The sequence below is a fragment of the Triticum aestivum genome, chromosome 2A, assembly GCF_018294505.1.
Source record: "Triticum aestivum cultivar Chinese Spring chromosome 2A, IWGSC CS RefSeq v2.1, whole genome shotgun sequence".
NCBI classification, from domain to species: Eukaryota; Viridiplantae; Streptophyta; class Magnoliopsida; order Poales; family Poaceae; genus Triticum; species Triticum aestivum.
Genome location: NC_057797.1, coordinates 178,933,548 through 178,953,022, shown reverse-complemented (window position 1 = coordinate 178,953,022; position 19,475 = coordinate 178,933,548). Strand labels below are relative to the sequence as shown.

At 45.5% G+C, this 19,475-nt stretch overlaps 1 protein-coding gene and 2 long non-coding RNA genes across 3 annotated transcripts; all 3 read left to right on the top strand.

The window, feature by feature from the left end:
* The first annotated feature begins 2,569 nt into the window (after window positions 1-2,569).
* On the top strand, window positions 2,570-5,944 carry LOC123185105 (uncharacterized). Its single transcript, XR_006493175.1, has 2 exons — window positions 2,570-2,933; window positions 5,648-5,944. It is a non-coding gene; the product is annotated as an uncharacterized lncRNA (long non-coding RNA).
* Window positions 5,945-7,443: 1,499 nt separating this feature from the next.
* On the top strand, window positions 7,444-17,272 carry LOC123188223 (obtusifoliol 14-alpha demethylase-like). The gene is made up of 3 exons (XM_044600263.1): window positions 7,444-7,920; window positions 8,044-8,930; window positions 16,955-17,272. Exons 1-3 carry the CDS (start codon window positions 7,444-7,446, stop codon window positions 17,094-17,096), a joined length of 1,506 nt encoding a protein of 501 aa, XP_044456198.1. The 3' UTR covers window positions 17,097-17,272.
* Window positions 9,202-16,649, top strand: LOC123188224 (uncharacterized). Its single transcript, XR_006494393.1, has 4 exons — window positions 9,202-11,408; window positions 11,766-12,156; window positions 15,751-16,145; window positions 16,430-16,649. It is a non-coding gene; the product is annotated as an uncharacterized lncRNA (long non-coding RNA).
* Window positions 17,273-19,475: the final 2,203 nt, after the last annotated feature.

Here is a 19,475-nt window from a genome sequence, read left to right as displayed (position 1 = left end):
CACCATGATGAATAAAGCATTATGTTATAATACACGAATACAACAGAATAAATAAATAAATGTCATAGCAGTATAGCATGGTTTTCCCAGAAACAACAATGTGACATCTCAAATTTTCAGCTTACAATAGAGCACTCTGTGTTTTAGACATTTGAGTATTACCACACAATTTAAATCAGCGAGTATCTAGTTCATAGAAGATGTTAGAAGATATTACAAACCTCATCTACTGCATTATCAAGAAGTTCAGATATAGCTGCACATTAAGAGAAAAGTTATTAGATAAATATTTTACATGGTGGCGTAAGTATCTTGAACACCAAACATAAAGAAGAGAAGTCATGAGAGTACCACACCGTCTAGTTTTTCTACCTTCTTATCCAACAGACATTCCAATATTAAGCATTTGATTTCTAGTCAGTGGTCAAACTATAATATTCCCCAAACAGAAATAGCAAGGGAGAAATGAATAACATGTGTTTTTAGTATTAATGCAACAAAGATACTCAAATAAACCAACAAGGAATTCATCTTCTTTATGTAAGGAAAAATGGATAGAGCAGAGTACAATCAGGAAGGCAAAATGGAAAAGAGATAGTAAAATAGATTAACATATAATGGATGTATTGATGACAAAGATATTCATGTAACTGAAACAGTAGGCAAAACTGAATCTTAATGTGCATTTAGCACATTCGAAACGCCAATCGATTCATGTGGTGTATGAGCAGCGAATCTGTACTTTTGGATGAAAACTTGAACGATTAGAGAGTCAAATGAAGTTGTAGCTGTCTCAATCATCTAAAAAACTATCTGCTGCACCACTTCTAAAATTGGCAACTTATTTGTTGTTTCTTTGTAGATCATTGTATTTTAAATGGCACAAACAAGTTCAGTTCTTGTTTTAAAGTGCACACCATGGCAGAATTGATTTGAAATCCATCTTCATACAGTCACAAATAACAATCTTGCTCAAAATCTCTAAGAAGAAAAATAAGAACCAACCGAACTATCTTGCTTGGAACCTTATACAAGAAAAGCTACAGTACACTGGTATTTGTTGTTTCTGTGTAGATAACTGAATTTTAAATGCCAGCAACAAGTTCAGTTAAGTTTTTCCTATTAAAGCATACAACACAGCTCAATTGATTTCAAATCCATCTTTATACGGCGGCACATAACAATCTTTCTCAGAATCTCTAGTAACAAACAGAAGAACGAACTGAACAATCTCACTTGAAATCTCATACAAGAAAAGTTACAGTAAACCTGTATTTGCTGTTTCTTTGCACATAACTAAATTTTAAACGGCACAAACTTATTTCTTGAAAGCACATCCGAATAACATTACCTCGATGCCGCCCAGTTTATTTCAACCAATTGAATAGAAATTCTAGACCTTCACATGTGAACCGAAAATTTAAAAATAGTAAGATTGAGCGCTACCTGCTCCTCACACTCAGGCCAAATATCGTAACAAACCAGCAAGGTATGCATCTTATCTCCCATCAGGTCAAATATTGTAACAAACCAACAAGCAATGTATCTTGTAGTTACCTGGTACCCTTTGTTCTACAAACTGAGAACTATCAAACTATTACATCTCCACCAAACCAAACCAAATCAGAGAATGGATTGGCAAGGGCGTGAAACCTACGAACGCCCACTTGTGGGAGGTCGGGCTGATGTGGAGGAACCTAGGATGCACGCAGGCATGGTCGAAGTCCCCTGTCTGCAGCGCATATGAGACCGGGCAAACAAAATGGAGTTGGAATTTCGCGGAAACCAGGGAGGCTGGGGATCGAAGAGACGAACCGTGGAACTCACGGATGGGGACGGAGGGGGCCTCGTTAGTGCCGGCCTTCCAGGTACGACAACCAGGGGATCGACCATGCCGCCAACGCCTGTTGTGCCGCCGGTCATCACCACGCGAGGCAGACAAGGTACGGTGGAGACGAGCAGCATGAGAAGGCGGCGATTGTTCTCCCCCTCGCGCTCAGTTCTGTAACACCCCAGTGTCATGCTATAGTAATCACCCCCTAATGGTGGCCATGTCATCATCCTTACTATGCAAATTGCCACTTAATAAATATCAAAGTCAAACACCAAGTCAAATAATAATTTTATAAAATAGTAAATTAAAATGTTCCTTAGGTTCAAAATTTTCACTACATAATTCTCATGCATTAACAAACATTTTTGGAGATATTTAAAATACCCCTGGGTATTATAACAGTGGACCAACAGCCAATAAATTGGCCTGTTCATTTTTTTATAAATAGTTGAACACTCCCAAATGCTTTGAAACTTTTTATACCAAACCAGAATATTGCCCTGTATTTTTGTGCCAAGTTTCACATGTAGCAAAAATCATTTACTAGCTAAACTAGATGCGAAACAGACGAGGAATAAAAAAACAGAATAGGAAGAAAATAAAAGGCCTCACACTGTGCGCAACTGGGCCTAAGTGCCACATTGCACTTTGGCCCAGCCCGGCAGGGCCTTCTCATTCCTCACGCTACAGGAGGAGGCAGTGCCATGGCGTGGCTCACGCACGCCCGTCCACACGCCCGATTAGCTCGTGTCGAGCATCCACGACACATCGAGAAGGATAAGATCCCCCTCGTCGCTGTAGACAGACCCTAGCCCGCAAAATTCCCCTCTCCCACTCACGTTTCTCCTGAGAGCCTCGTGCCCGAGCTACCATCGATGCGCCGTCGCCGTCCCCGTGGCCACTGGCCTCCCCGGCGGCCGGGAGCTTGTCCAGGGACTTCCTAGTCACCGACTCCGTCATCTCCGTGCATCCGTTCGACCGGAGCCGCACTATACGCTCGGGATCGAGCTGATTTTCTGCCACGGCCGTCGTCTCTCGTCGTCGAGCTCGTCGCATCCGGTCGCCCCCGCGCCTCCAATCCACGTCTACGAGCTTGGTGGTGAGCTCCTCGGCCGATTCCACCCCTTTCCCCCTTCAATCCGTGTCTCTTTACGCCGTTGTTCGCCATCGCTCGAACCCCCGTGTATGTGTACGTGTGTGCGTGTAGTTGCTGCTCCTGCCCTGTCGCTATTGCTGTTGTGCGCGCACGCCCATGCGTGGCCTCGTCGCGGCTTGCTGCTGTGGTGCACGCCCACGCATGGCCTCGGCTTGCTGCTGCTCCGTTTGCTGCTGCCGGCCGCTGCTGCGCCCTGCTCCCGTCACTGCTTGCTGTTGCGCCGGCGCCGCTGCTGTTAAGTGCTGCTGCCGCTCCTCCTATCCCACTAGCTAGTGCTGCTGCTACTCTAATTGCTGCTGCTACTTTCTCATGCGGCTGCGCTGGTTATGGCCATGGCCATGGCCATTGTGCGTGTGTAGTGTGTACTCTACGTGCGTGAGTACAGACATGGCTGGCTATGCCGCCGGCCGGCCCCTGGTTTAATTAGGCTAGGCTTAGTAGTAGTAGTAGTTTAGTTCTAAGTTAGTCTATTAGTAGATGACATGTAGGCCCCCTTTAATAAGTTAGGTTTATTTATTTGTTTAGGTGAATAGTATATGGCATGTGGGCCACCCCCTGCCCTTTTGACTAGTCAAGTTGACTTGGTCAATTCGAATTAATTAAATATAATAATTTCAGAAATTCTAGAATATTAGTAAATCATTGAAAAATAATACTAAAATAATCCGTAGCTCGGATGAAAAAGTTTTATACATGAAAGTTGCTCCGAACGACGAGACGAATCCGAATACGCGGCCCTTCGTCCGCCACACGCACCTAGCATAGCAAACACGCAACCTTCTTCCTCCCATTCCTTTGTCCGAAAATGCCTAACTTCAGGAAAACTTTCCCGGATGTTATCCCCCTTCACCAGTATCGTGTAGCACCGCGTTAGAACACCCCTAGTACCGCTTGTTGTCTTGTCATGCATATGTTTGCTTAGAATTTACTGTTTCTTCCCCCTCTTCTCTCCAGTAGACTCCGAGACTGATGTTGCCCCTGTGTTCGACTACGTCGACGACGATACTTCTTTTTCAGCAGAGCTTCCAGGCAAGCAAACCCCCTTGAGCATTCCGATATCGCCCATTTCTTTTCCTCTCATGCTTGCATTAGAACTGCTACTGCTTTCTGTATGATCCTACTCTGATGCATAGCCTGTTGTTGTTACCTGCTTTCATACCTTACCTGCTTATTCTAAACTGCTTAGTATAGGATGGTTAGTGATCCATCAGTGACCCCACCTTGTCCCAATTGCCCCGCTTTATGTTCGATGACTCGATCAACGTGATCGACGTCCAGGCCCCGACACCGCACATCACCCCCCCTAGTTGTACGACTCTGCAGAGTTACCATCGAGTGCCGAGGGTGAAACCTCTTACATCACTCCTGATGAGATCTCCGTAGTGTAGCTATACGGTCGAGGTCATCGAGGGTGATTTCCTCCTTAACCACTTCCGTTACCGCTCTGTCGTGCAACCCCTCAAGTGTGAACCTCGAGGGTGGATCCTCTTACGTTCACCTTGATGATAACATCGAGTGGGATTCACCGGGGGTGATTCCTCGGGTTTTCCCCTTGGTGTTAGACACACAGTTACTATGGTTACTATGACTTTGCACTGAGCCATGTTACTAAAGACGGGTCGGCCCTGAGGGGTACCCGCGCGAGCTGAATAGCGAGTGATGTGGAGTAGGGTTGACCTGGAAGGTGCCCGCGAGATACTTACGAGGCGTGGCCGGGCATTCTTAGCCCTTGCCGCAAGTACTCGAGACGGGGCGACGGGGTCACATCGGTCGTGAGTCTCTGCTCGTTACCGCGTGCTCCTAATCCACTATGATTTGGATATTTGATCTGAAGGGCCTCTGGTCTGATAGCACTAACCATCACGTGGGCATAGTATGGGCGTTCTGCGTCGTATGCATCAGCCGAAGCTTATTAGACGTCAGCGACTGAGCGGCGCGCGCCGGGTTGGACTGGAAAGCACCTACCTTGTTGAAGGAGGTAGCTAGATCTGCTCACCGGCCGCGTACGCAACGTGCAGGAGTTCCCGGTGAGATGGCCCATGACCCCTGGGGGCATAGGTTTAGTCCGGCGTGCTGGCCTCTCTATTAAGCCTAGGTCGGGTTGCGGCATATTGTTTGGGCGAGGCCGGGCATGACCCAGGAAAGTGTGTCCGGCCGAAGTTAATCGAGCGTGGTGGGTAAGTTGGTGCACCCCTGCAGGGAAGAAAACATCTATCGATAGCATGTCCTACGGTAACGGACACTTGGAGTTGTATCCCGATCGATACAACTAGAACTGGATACTTGAGATGAGACATGGAGATGAGACTTGGATATGAGATGATAACTAGATAGTATGGCTCTGGGATTGCTTTCTCGCAGGGAGTCGAGGAAGGATCTCTGGCCGAGGTTGATAACATTACTGCTACTTTACTTTATGCTACTCTACTCCCTCCTGTTGCTGCAAGATGGTGGTTTCCAGAAGATGCTAGTCTTCGATAGGCTAGGCTTTCCCCTTCCCTTTTGGCATTTTGCAGTTTAGTCCACAGATACAACCCATTCCTTTGATTCAGATGCATACTTAGTTTAGATCTGATGTAAGTCTTGCGAGTACTTTGGATGAGTACTCACGGCTGCTTTGCTACCTCTTTTCCCCCATGCCCGATTGTTGCAACCAGATGACGGATCCCAGGAGCCAGACGACACCACTGATGACTACTGCTACCCCGAGGGTGCCTACTACTACGTGATGACCGCTGACGACTTGGAGTAGTTAGGAGGCTCCCAGGCAGGAGGCCTTACCTTTTTGACCGATGTTGCTTTGTGCTAGCCTTTTTAAGGAAAACTTGTTTAACTCATGTCTGTACTCAGATAATGTTGCTTCCGCTGACTCTTGTGTATTCGAGCTTATGTATTCGAGCCCTCGAGGCCCCTGACTTGTAATATAAAGCTTGTATTATTTTAATTTGTGTCTAGAGTTGTGTTGTGATATCTTCCCGTGAGTTCTTGATCTTGATCGTACACATCTGCGTGTATGATTAGTGTACGATTGAATCGAGGGCGCCACAAGTTCGATCTAGACGGCGGGAGCACCGTGTCATCCAGGCTGCCGCCTCCGTGCAGGTTTCCCGTGGAGGGGAGAAGGTGATGGGAGGGGAGGGGGGCGCAGGCTGTGGGGAAGAGCGCCGGTGATGGCGGCGGACGAGAGAGGGGGAGAAGTGGAGGACTCGCTAGGCTAGGGCTGGGCGATTCATTTTTCTTTTTTTTGTCTCGCCGTACAAAGCGCCCACTGGCCAGCGTGAATCTCTGTCGCGATTGGCTGCCAGGCACAGTACCCCTGTGATGATGTGGACGTCGCGAGAGAGCGCTCCTTGCACGACTGTTAAAGGGTTGTATTTTCGCTAAGATGCACTCTTTAAAAAAAGATGGTTTGAGTGCGTCGATTTCCATGGTAGCTTTCTAAAAATAGGACTGGATGATTAATGCGCTAAAAAGTTTTCATCATCGTGTTTCTCTATCATGCAACAATTAATGGTGATTGTACCATTTGGAATAAGCGGTTAGCTATCTCAAAATCAAACAGCTCAACAATTAATGGTTGTCGTGACATTACCATTTTTAATTAAGTGCCTTCAAATAGGGCATGGTGGTTTATATGGAAAAGATGTCCTAGAGGATGAGATTGAGACAGCCAGGCGAGAAACTGACAAGGAAATGTATTGCGGTGTGGGGAGGATAAACGTGCTAAACTTGGGCTACGAGGGGATTATTGTTCTGTGGGGACGAAAAACACGTGAGGCTAAAAAAATTATGCGGTGAGTAGCTCTTAAACTGACAAAAATTGATGTTAGTTTTAGTTCAGCTGTCGGTAAGATACAGTTTGAGTTTATTATTGTTTTTCCTGGAGGCATAAAAGGGCACTAGGGCAATTTACTTTATTGATTAATGGAGGCATGAGGCCATTGGGAAAATTGAATAATGTTTCTGGCAATACTCCAGGTAGGTATAGAGAAAACATGGGACCACGAGTGCTAGTAACAAACGGATGAATATCACCCGAAAAACTCTAAGAAAGTACGCTAAAAACTTGCATCTCTATAATATAATGGAAACCTTTTATGTCCGCGATATGGATATTCATTTTAGCATGGCAGCAAACAGTGCCGTATGGATGTTTCAAAACCAACTTAATTAGTGATGGGACAGGTACTGAATCATCTTACCATGTTTTTACCAAAAGTTTTAAATAACCGTGATGTAGCCATGCTATAGAGACTTGAGCGGGGTGATGCTAAATGATATTTATATATAATTATTTGTTAAAATTACAAAACAGAGGGTTATAGCCCCGCTATACCCGCGTTATACTAGCTGTTTGAGAAGGATGCCACTATTTGGCATAGCTGATTCTTATGGATTTTTTCTTTGCCGGTGTTCTTACAGTATTGGTTCCGATAGCATCTGGATTGTAAACATGGAATTAGCAACAGTCCTCTGGGTAGCATGTGTTCCTATTTTCCTTGCAATTGTGTCGACAATGATGGCCCGACGACGACCGATGTTGTCCCAAACAACGAAGCTATCGCCTTCTCCACCGCCCATGGCCGCAGAGGCTCCCCTTCTTGGGATTCTCCCGGTGCTTCTCGCCAAGGGCCCGCTGCAAGTGATCCGCGACGCCCACACGGAGATGGGGAGCGTGTTCACGGTGAGACTGTTGCATCGCAAGGTGACCTTTCTGGTTGGGCCAGACGTGTCGAGCCATTTCTACCAAGGGCTAGACTTGGAGATTAGCCAAGACGAGGTCTCCCAGTTCACCATTCCGACTTTCGGCCCCGGCGTTGCCTTCGACGTGGACTTCGCTACTCGCCCCGAGCAGTTCCGCTTCTTTGGTGACGCCATGAAGCCGGCCAAGCTCAGGACATACGCCGGACTGATGGTGCGCGAAGTCGAGGTAAGAAATAAGATGACATGTTTAGTAGCCTTGATTTTCTTGTTAACTATTGCAAACATTTATATATGTACTACATACTAGAAATTGTGATCTGATGTGTACTTGTGTATGTTACACATGCAGGAGTACTTTGCGAGGTGGGGACAGTCCGGCACGGTTGACTTGAAGCAGGAGCTAGAGCACCTCGTCACGCTCGTAGCCAGCCGGTGCTTGTTCGGGGAGGAGGTCCGGGCCAAGATGCTCGGCGAGGTCGCAACGCACCTCCGTGAGCTCAACGACGGCATGCGCCTCGTCACCATCCTGTTCCCGCACCTGCCCATCCCGGCGCACCGCAGACGCGACAGGGCGCGCGCTAGGCTCGGCGAGATATTCTCCGGCGTCGTCAGCTCTCGCAAAGCAAGCTACCCTGACTGCGGCCCCGACGACATGCTGCAGTGCCTGATTGATTCCAGGTACAAAGACGGCCGCGCCACGACCGAGACGGAGGTCGTCGGGATGCTGGTGGTCTCGGCGCTGTTCGCGGGGCAGCACACGAGCTCCAGCACGAGCACGTGGACCGGAGCGCGCCTCCTCGCGCGCGCCAACTCCGAGCACCTGCGCGCCGCCGTCCGGGAGCAGGAGCGGGTCGTGGCGCGGCACGGGGACCGCGTGGACTACGAGGTCCTGCAGGAGATGGACACCCTCCACCGCTGCGTCAAGGAGGTTCTGCGGCTCCACCCGCCGGCGATGCTGCTGCTGCGCCACGCGCGCCGGAGCTTCACCGTGCGGACCAGGGAGGACGATGAGTACGAGGTCCCGGAGGGGCGTACCGTCGCGAGCCCGCTGGTGCTCCACAACCGTCTCTTATACGTGTACATGGACCCGGAGAGGTACGAGCCGGACCGGTTCGGCCCGGGCAGAGGGGAGGATGTGGCCGGCGGAGCGTTCTCGTACACGGCGTTCGGTGGCGGGCGGCACGCCTGCGTTGGTGAGGCGTTCGCGTACATGCAGATCAAGGTAATATGGACGGCGCTACTAAATATCAGTCGATTGAGAGTCTCAGTCGACTGCTCAGCTGTCCGATCTTATGCAGCGTGTAGATTCGCGCTGGGGCGGATTGTCCCTCATTTCGGCCTGTCTAAGGTGTGGACCGGCCCGTTTGTTTTTTTTTCTGTCGAACCGCGATCCCGCACGAGCGTTTTGTGGGCTGGGCTGTGTTTCCGTGCGGGCTTTTTGTTTGTTTGTTTTTTGCGTTTTGTTTTTTGAGCCGCATTAAAGAAAGGAAGGGGAAGCGGCCACCCCGTGGTGATTAAGAAGAGGGGAACGGGGAGACAGAGCTCATTCCACATCGTCTCTCTCCATTCCCCAATCTCAAATCAGAAGAAATCCGGATAGGGAGAAAAGAGGATTTGGAAAGAACGGAATGCTCGGATCTTTGAGCAAGTGGCTAGCAGCGTGGACAGGGTGCTCGAACTAATCAGAGAGGATATTGCAACATGGAGGACTGCTGGCTGTGTTGGCGATTTCTGCTGACTTGTTTTTCTTCTTCTTTGCTGTGTTGTGCTTGCCTCTGGTGGCCAAGCTTCGCCTTTATTTCTTCAGTGTTTATTCAGAGTTAAACTCTGACGGCTGACAGTTCTAGATCGCCTAGACTGCCTAGCTCGTTGTACTCTTCCTGTTCTTTCTAATAAAAGATCGGCCTATGGCCCTTCGAGAGGGCGAGCTCCAAGGTTCTCTTCAACGAACCAGAGGACGAGAGAGAGGGGATGGCTGGCGCTGCAGTTGGAGTGAGTTTCCCCCTAGTTTTTCTTCTCCATCATTTTGTTGTCTTGTTTCTTGTTTGATGCTTCACCGTAGATCTGTAGGGGATTGGGGGTAGTTTTGTTTGTGGATCAAGTGTAGAATAGTAGATTCAAGTCTATAATGGACTCCATGATTTATATGCATTTTTTTTGTATCCTTATTTGTTCAAGCATTCAAAAGATTGGAGGATTGATTTGGATGTGGTAGTTTGTACGGTCAAGATCAAGTTGTATTTTTTGTAGTGTCTCAAAGGGGCTGGCCAGAGTGAGCGGCTGCTAGGCCTTTTTTGTAATGTCTCAAAGGGACCTCACTTTTTAGTCTTTTTGATTTCACTTTTTTTGTTAGCTTCTTAGTCTGAAAATGGATTTTAGTCCAGGGGCTTGTTGTGAGTCAGCAACATGAGGTCCTTGCCCAAGCTAAGTGCATGTCTGCTGCACTGTAGGAGTTTTATTACTGTACCCATGTATCTAGTAGAGTAGATAGGATTTTTGTATGTCTATACTTACCCCCGCAAGATGAGGTACTGTTCTTTTCTTTTGTTTGTATTAAATATCTGATTAGTAGTTTCAAGCAGAGAATTGCGTCCATATTTTATACTTTTTTAGGGTTTTTTTTTCGTGTTGAAATGCACAATAATGTCTCTCGCTCAGGCGCGTGGATCAGCAATGTCGGTGTGGCAGATGTGAGTATGATGTTGGTTTCTTTTTTGTTATAGCTAGATTCACTTATCTAATCCAGATTTTTTGCTTTTTCCCCTATGTTTTTTGAACTATCCAGTAAAGTTTAGTTTTACAACTAGTAGTACTAATTTTGTTTTTTAGTAGCCCAATAAACTGAGATGAAGTTTTCTATTTCTTTTGGACTGTACTAGAAGTAGGGTTATCAAGACCGCCTTTTCTTCTTTATGCTTGTAGGTAGTAGGTTTTATCGACATCCTCTGTACATAGTGTATAGTATAGTTCATTTGTTTACACCCTTTTTGTACATCAGTGGGGGTGACAATCTAGATGAATGCGTTAGGCTCTTTTTGCTAAATCAGTAGCATGTTTTTGAATTTTTTTCTATCAAAACAGGAGAAGATTTTTACTACTGATTTACTGAATTTATCAGTAGGAGTAGGTATGTTCATTTGTTTTGATAGTCCCTATATAATCAGTAGCTTGTCGTTTCTGAATTTTTTTATGTAAATAGTACATATTATTGCTGAAATCTATCACTAGGGAGTGGCCTTGTTTTATTTTTTTTATTTTTGCTGATACTTTTATCTATTTTAAAAAGGAATGATTAATGAAAGTAAGTATCCAGCAACAGCATGTTTTATTTTAGTTTCTTTTTTCTTTTTCTGCTGAAAACCCGTATGAATCAGTATGATGTTTATTCCTTTTTGTATATGAAATCAAGATAATATGGTCTTTTTGATGGATCCCCACATCGCAAATTTATTTGTTTTCTTTTTTTTGGTCATTAGTGGCGACGCCAATGATATCTCATCATTATCTCGAAATCTTTCTCATCGGAAGGATACAAGTTTTTTCCTCTAAAAATCATTTTTTAGCTGAATATGTATGGGTCTCACTAGCACAAATTTATCGCTTTTTTATGCGGCACAGGAGATGGTGTGCAGAGTTTGTTTGAGCCCTTGCTACCGCGAGAGCAGGACAAGCGGGATGAGCATGTTTGTCTGGAAGGAGTTCAAAAACGCAGGGGTAACTTCGCAACCTATATATATATATATATATATATATATATATATATATATAATATATATATATATATGTATATATATATATATATTATTTTTCCACTGTTCTGATCTTTATTTTTAGGTACTTATCATCATAGAATTATTTTATTGTTGTTGAAGGTTGATATTTGTTGTTCTCCCAGAGTTTTGAACTTGATGGTCGTTTATGTCATGTGCAGTAACCTATGCTAGTTCTAGACTGATTTTTTTAGGTTGTTTTGCATCTTTTTGACTTTTATATCAGTGCTCAATTCATTTTTTTCAGGCAGTTTTGATGATCGTTTTTTTGTTGTTTTTTTTTGTGTTCAACACACAACAGGGGATACACTGAAGTTTAAGTCAAACAAACGGACGTACACCATTAAGTGTCACAAGGGGCCCAGAAAGAGCATAATGTATGGTAGTGGGTGGAGGAAATTTGTTGCAGACAACAAGTTGGGGAATCTCTTCTACTTGGACTAGCCTTCCCCAAGGGCAGTGTCTGTGTGATTCAATTCGGGAATGGTGCCGAAGATGAAGGATCTGAGGGTGAGAATGACTACATGGAAGTCTCAGATGAAGAAGACGAGGATAGACAAGCTGGCAACAGTGATGACGATGATGATATTGTTCGCACTCAGGAAGATGGGCTGCTTCCGCTCAACAATGGGTTCATAGGGTTGGCATTTGTGCACCACCTCACGAGGACTAATATTCTTTTGGGAAGCATGGTATGTATCCATTTTCTCACTGTTTTTTTTCAGTTTTTCTTTTTGCATGTTTAGTTTTTAAGTAAAAGGTGCAAGCACTTTCGTTGCAATTTTTTGCATTAGTGAAACTGTTAATTCTGAAATTATTTTACTTTTGTTTTTATTAGTTTAACTATAAGTTAAAACCTTTTTTGAAATCTGCATTTTTAATTTGTCTTTTTTGTGTAAACTTTGGTTTTTATTAACAGAATGTTCGAAATCCTTTCAGGCTGTCTTTATATCTCTCTTTTTTATATATCTTTTTTTAACATGCATTTTTTATTGTCTTTTGTAGATTATTAGTTTTTCCAAACGCCCCCATGAACGAGAGAAACATTTTTTTTCCAAAGATGATTTGGAAAATGAAAAATAACAATGCATATGTGTGTTGTTTATTTTTTTGGAGGGTCATCCCTACTGTAGTTGGTCAAATTTTTTTGGAGAATTTTTTATTAAGAATTGTTGGGCAATCAGTTAGAATTTTTGTGCAGAAATCATTAGTTTAAGAATTACAAGCCTTTTTTCCTTCTGTTTTCTTTAGCCTTTTTGTTTGCAACTACTACACTATCTTTTTTTCTCTTAGTATGCCGTGTGTGTGTGTGTTTAGCACATGAGGGCATGGGTGCGCATTTCTTTTTTTAGGAAACAATGTAATTTAAAAATACCACTTTTTTATAACAATTTGTAATTGTAGTTGGGGGAGGAGGAAGTTTTGTAAGTGGGTTTTCATAAGAGAGGACGGTCCGACAGATAAACACACCCATGACTGCAAGTGCATGTTGCACACACCCCAACTACCATGGCAACGGTTGGAGAGCGGTGAGTGTCGCATCGCCGGTAGGGAGAGCGGATGGAGGGGTCGCATCTCTCTCGGTATGGTTTGTTTGTAAGTGGAACGGTAGGATAGGGGTGGGGGTCACATTTGCAGTAGTAGAGGGGTGGGAACATTTTGTTTTGTCGAAGGGGGCGGCATTGAGAAGATGGGGCCATTTGCATGCCCCACAACAGGCACACAACTATATGTCTTTATAACTTGGTTTAAACTTGACTACAGGTAGAGGGGCCAGTTGCATGTCCTACAAAAGGCGCGCAACTGCATGTCTTCGAACCCGGGCGCAACTGGAGACCTTTGTTTTGTCGGAGGGGGCGGCGTCGAGAGAGAGGGGGGGCCACTAGGCACGCAACCGTCCCAGCATGGTGACAACTGCATGTCTTTTTATAACTTGGTTGCAACTCGACTTCTAATTTCGTTGTATATGCAGAGGCGTCAGTTTTTGCACGTCCCACAATGGGCACGCAACTGTATGTCTTCTACCTTGGTCGGAACTGGGAGGGGCTTTGTTTTGTCGGAGGGGGTGGCATCCGGAGAGAGGGCGCTAGTTGCATGTCGCACAACAGGCAGGCAACTGCATGTCTTTCTAACTTGGTCGCAACTAGGGGGGACCTTTGTTTTGTCTAAGGGGGAGAGGGGGCTAGTTGCATGTCCCCACAACAGGCAGGCAACTGCATGTCTTTCTAACTTGGTCGAAACTAAGGGGGACCTTTGTTTTGTTGGTGGGGTGCGGCATGAGAGAGAGGGGCCTAGTTGCATGCCCCACACTAGGCATGCAACCGCATGTCTTTCTAACTTGGTCGCAACTAAGGGGGTACCCTTGTTTTGTCGGAGGGGGCGACGTCGAGAGAGAGGGGCCCAGTTGCATGCCCCACACTAGGCGTGCAACCACATGTTTTTTCCGAGCATGGTTGCAACTACATGTCTTATAACTTGGTTTGCAACTCCACTTCCATTTTTATTATACGGGGAGAGGCGCCAGTATTTTGCATGTCACACAATGGCACACAACTACAAGTCTTCTAACTTGGTCGCAACTTGGGGGGGGGGCTTTGTTTTGTCGAAGGGGACGACGTCGAGAAGAGTGGGGCCCAGTTGCATGTCACAAACTAGGCATGGAACTGCATGAACTCCAACTTGGTCGCAACTGGGGGGGGGCTTTGTTTTGTTGGAGGGGGCGACATCGAGAGATAGGGGGCCAGTTGCATGTCCCGCAACAGGCATGCAACTGCATGTCTTCTAACTTGGTCGCAACTAGGGGGGTTCTTTGTTCCGTCGAAGAGGGCGGCATTGAGAGAGAGGGTCCTAGTTGCATGTCCACGGCAGGCACGCAACTGCATGTCTTTATAACTCCATGTCTTCTAGCTTGGTCGCAAATGCATGTCTTATAACTTGGTTGCAACTCTACTTCCGTTTTTGTTGTCCAGGGATAGGCGCCGGTTGCATTTCCCACATTGGGCACGCAACTGCATGTCTTCTAGCTTGGTTGCAACCGGGAGGGCTTTGTTTGTCGAAGGGGGTGGTGTTGAGAGAGATGGGGCCCAGTTGCATGCCCCACACTAGGCACGCAACTTCATGTCTTCTAGTTTGGTCTCAACTACGGGGGATCTTTATGTTTGTCGGAGGGGGCAATGTTGAGAGAGATGGGGCCCAGTTGCATGTCCCACATTAGGCACGCAACTGCATGTCTTCTAATTTGGTCGCAACTGCATGCCAACTCGACTTCCATTTCTTGTTGTCTGGGGACAGGCGCCAGTTGCATGTCCAATAATGGGCACGCAACTGCATGTCTTCTAGCTTGGCCGCAAATGGAGGGGCCTTTGTTTTGTCGGAGGGGCGACAAAGAGGGAGAGAGGTGGCCCACTTGCATGTCCCACACTAGGCACGCAACTGCATGTCTTCTAACTTGGTCGCAACTCGGGAGGGCTTTTCTTTTGTCGGATGGGGCAGCATCGAGAGAGAGGGGCCCAGTTGTATGCCCCACACTAGGCACGCAACTGCGTGTCTTCTAGTTTGTTTGCAACTAGGGGGATCTTTGTTTTGTCGAAGGGGGCGGCGTCGAGAGACACGGGGCCCAGTTGCATGTTCCACAATAGGGCACGCAACTGCATGTCTTTCTAACTTGGTCGCAACTGCATGCCTTATTACTTAGTTGCAACTTGACTTCCATTTCTTGTTTGTACGAGGAGAGGCGCCAGTTGCATGTCCCAGCATGATGGGCACGTAACTGCATGTCTTCTAGCTTGGTCACAACTAGAGGGGCCTTTGTTTTGTCGAAGGGGGCGGCCCAGTTGCATGTCCCACACTAGACACACAACTGTATGTCTTCTAACTTGGTCGCAACTGCATGCCTTATAACTTGGTCACAACTCGACTTCCATTACTTGTTGTACGGGGTCAGGCGCCAGTTGCATGTCCCACAATGGGCACGCAACTTCATGTCTTCTTGTTTGATCGCAACTAGAGGGGCCTCTGTTTTGTCGGAGGTGGCAGCGTCGAGAGACATGGGGCCCAGTTGTATGTCAATGAACAATACTAGCCTATGACCACAAACATGTTATGTAGTTTATTTTTTTCAACTATGCATGTGAAAGTCAACAAAATAAAGGCACTTTATAGTACCTCTGGGTCAGCAGCAAACAACAACTGTGTGTAGGTCATGTTACCACTTCCAAGGAAATTCATCCCGTGCATTTTTCATAACAGTATAAGTTTCTTTCTTTATCAATCTTATTTTTTCACAGAATTACAAGGGCATGATAGTAGAGCGGCAGGTCATTTATGAAGCAGGGAACTTAAAGAGGGCATAATCAATCTTTTCTTCTTCAAGAAAAACTCGTACATGTGGTGCAAATGCACTTGGAGATGGTTGGAATGCCAAATTCATCGTAGGCTGTTATTGCTGCACATACTGGACACCATGGTACTGCTGCCATGGAAACACAAATCATGCTTATGTCAGTTTCTGGAATGGTGACACATCTCAAACATATGTATTTACAATCTAAGAGATTTTTTGTTTTCGCATTTTTTATCTTACTTGGACTGGGGTCACCAAATTATGTGGAGCTGGAGCACGACTGCTTGGAAATCTCCGTGCCAAAGTATTCACTGGCTGCTACATGAAATGCAGAAGACAGTATGTGTCAATCTGAATCCATGACATATTTTTTTGGCTAATGCAAAGAACCATGTTCATTAGTTTATCATATTCAGAAACTGTCAAGAATAACAAAAAAAATTCAACCTTTTCTCTGCCCACAGCAAGTGTACTACATGTTTAGTACGTGTCCTGAACAGTATGTGTGCTGGACATACAAAAATTAGTACTAGCATGAAAATTATTATCTTTTTTGTCATCAACTACTGAAACCCATGCTTCTAATATACTACAGTTTTCTTTCTTCACTTTTTTTTCTTCAGAGAAACTTGAACATCAGGCTGAGAAAAAGTTGGAGTTTTCTGCCATGAAGTTATCTTAGAGACAAACATGTGTGCCCATCAGGAAATTTCCATACTGCTCCAAGATTGGTGCAGAAAAACAAAGGGGGAGAAGAAATTACAAGGTTTTCAGGTCCAAAACGAAGAAGGGAACAAGAAATTGAAAGGAGTTGCAGATGGATCCATGTGGTGGGGGTGGGGGGGGGGGGGGGTTCAGGGTTTTACCTGACAGAGGAACGTACAACTGGGAGAGAAGCAAAAGTTTTCCTGTCGTTTGGCTATACATGGGCTCTTTGCTTTTCTGTTGTGTGTTTGCTGCGTCCATGGGCAGGGACACAGGTACAACAGGCCAAACAAACAGCAAAAACAAAAAACAAACAAACAAGCAAAGCCCACACCATAAGCCCATCATGGATCAGGGAGGGATGCTAAACAGGCCTAATCTGTCAGGGGTGACGTCAGCCGACTGAGACTTCGCGAAGTCTCAGTCGACTGAGACCTAGACAGTCCCTGGAGCCACCTGCTGAGGAACTTTGAGATGGAGATGATGTCGCCGTTCCCCGGGACGGACTGGAACGTGGTCATGCCGGGGCCCAAGCGGAAGGCCATGGTCCGGTACAGCAGAAGGAGGATGTCAGCGGCCGCCTAAATCACGAGCTGATACATACGCTACGTGTATCTACTTCATGTTGCATGTTTACTTTCTCCTCGCACCAATAAATTGCCGTTCTAAAGTAAGTTAACCGTTGCGATTGAATTATAGGAGTACTGTATTAAGAAACAGTAAAACTGAGCTAGCTACGGCTGCTCACAACGATTTGACGCTCTAAACCGTTTGATCGGCTCACTCGTCCTGATCGTACCGTCATCCCACCTCATCCCACGGCCTTTTCTACCAATCCAACTCGGGCGTTCTGGTCGGCCCAACGTTAATGGGCTGCTGCTCCAGACAGCGACCTGGGCGCCCTCTCGTTCACGGATGCATCGCACTGCCCGATCATGAATAGACGGTTGCGATCAGCGCTTGGCTATGGAAGCGAGCGAGGCACGCGTGGGCTGATGCAGCTCGCCGCCGATTTGGGCGAACCGTACCTCAACTCCTTGTACAGGCGACGGTGGTGGCGGCAGCTTTCTCTTACCGCCACACGCCCTACCAAAAGCCTAGATCCGATGGCCACGAGCTCCATTGCCTTGTCCTACCATCTTCGATCCTTCGTCCGCAGGTAGCAGCTGGCTTCCCGGTGGCCTCCTTTGTTGTTAGGTTGCTTGCTGCAAGGGAAGAGGAGGGGAAGGAGAGACAGTGACATTGTGCCGTCGTTGCAGCGGCCGTTTAGCTTCCCGTACAGATCTCATTCTCGTCAGCGTGCTTACTATGGTCGGGGAGACAAACACACATAGGAAGGTGCAAGCGGATGAGGTCCCTTTTCCTTCTGCTTCCTCTCCCCTAATCAAGGGGACGTGTGTGTTTTCCTGAAGTGATTTTGCTAGACCATGAAGATGGTGCAGATTACAGCCTCCATTTGGTTTTGTGAAGGTAACTTGTTTACTGCATTCTCACCGATCAGTTCGAGTTTTGTTCCATAGTTTCCATGTTCGTGTATAAGATCCAACCCTTTTTTTTTTCTTAACGAATCGAGTCATGTTCATGGTGAGTTCATTAGTAAAGCACCTGCGACTGGAGTAATGATACTAAATTACTAATATAGGCACAAATATGTGCATAGTGAGTTCAGCGTCATCTCTCATTTTCATATCTGAGGTAACCCAGTGACTATATATCTATGGTGACTTTTTGTTGTGCCTGCTCCCTACCTTGATCACTATTCTCTTGTAGGTGTGAAAGAAATACAATGTACTCCTATGTAGGAAGATCTTACATATTTGATCCCAAGGTTTCTTTTATTGTTGTTTATTAGCAGTTACTTCCTCCGTCACAGTTTAGAAGGCATAGTTAAATTTGCGTGCGTTTCCACAATAGACAAGGTTTAGGGCGCATTGCATTTATGTCTAGTAGCTAATTAGTACTCCTATATACTATTTCTATATGCATGCATAGTGTGAATGCTATTTTCTAGCCCATCTCATAACCAATAGATAACCATCTAGGTCCCAGAGAATTTTCAAGCGCGTCTTCTAAACCGTGACGGAGGGAGTACCATTCTTCAATCATTTCCGGAAGGATGTCAAAAACATTTCCTAGATGATATGTATTCCAGATCCTGACTTATAAACGGTCAATATAGATGGAGCTGAGTACACAATTATTATACTTGCATTTGCTTTCTTGCCAGACCAAGTTATTTAGTTATGATACAAATATCTTGCAATGGGTGTGTTAGACACTTGATCAAACAAATCTTTTCCACATGCCCTATCTCGGTGAGGGCACTTTTCTACATTATCCTTCCTTGGTTGTTCAACTGCAAATGCAGACAAAGGCGTTGATGAATGTCTGCTTTGAAATTGTATATTATCTTTTTGCTGGTAATATATTTGTGCTAGAACATAACCAATGTTAAGAATTCAATTCAAGCATTCATGTGTCATGTAAGTCAAATCATCTTTCTCTATGGATGTGGACCGTAAAAATTGTAATTTTGAAATGTTGAAACTACATAATTTTTTCTAAATTTACTTATTTTTTTTAAATGGACGAGCGTGGCAACGCGCGCCTTTATGGTCTAGTTTGTTCGACAAGCCAATGATGGAGCGCCTTTCGTGAGAGTGGCATGTATATACAGTGGTGAGCGTGTGTGTACTATAGCTGAGCACTTTAAGACTTGTCAATGTATTATACCGCCTCTTGGCAAAATACCAGGTCGATCCATTTTTATTTACTTCGCATACTAGTTTTGACTGAAGTCAAATTTTATAAAGTTTGACCAAGTTTAAAGAAAACAGTGTGAACATTTACAGCAACAAATATATATGGCGTGAAAATATGTGGTGTATATATTACTAATATAATTTCCCTACAAACTCTTAAGTCCAAAAAATTCCAGGAATTTCAATACCAAACTGTTTGGAC

Bases quoted from the DNA above. Each gene is read 5' to 3' on its own strand.
- LOC123188223 (XM_044600263.1), top strand. From the start codon at position 7,444: ATGGAATTAGCAACAGTCCTCTGGGTAGCATGTGTTCCTATTTTCCTT. The intron at 7,921-8,043 runs GTAAGAAATAAG...TTACACATGCAG, and splicing joins TGATGGTGCGCGAAGTCGAG to GAGTACTTTGCGAGGTGGGG. The intron at 8,931-16,954 runs GCTACTAAATAT...AGACCTAGACAG, and splicing joins ATCAAGGTAATATGGACGGC to TCCCTGGAGCCACCTGCTGA.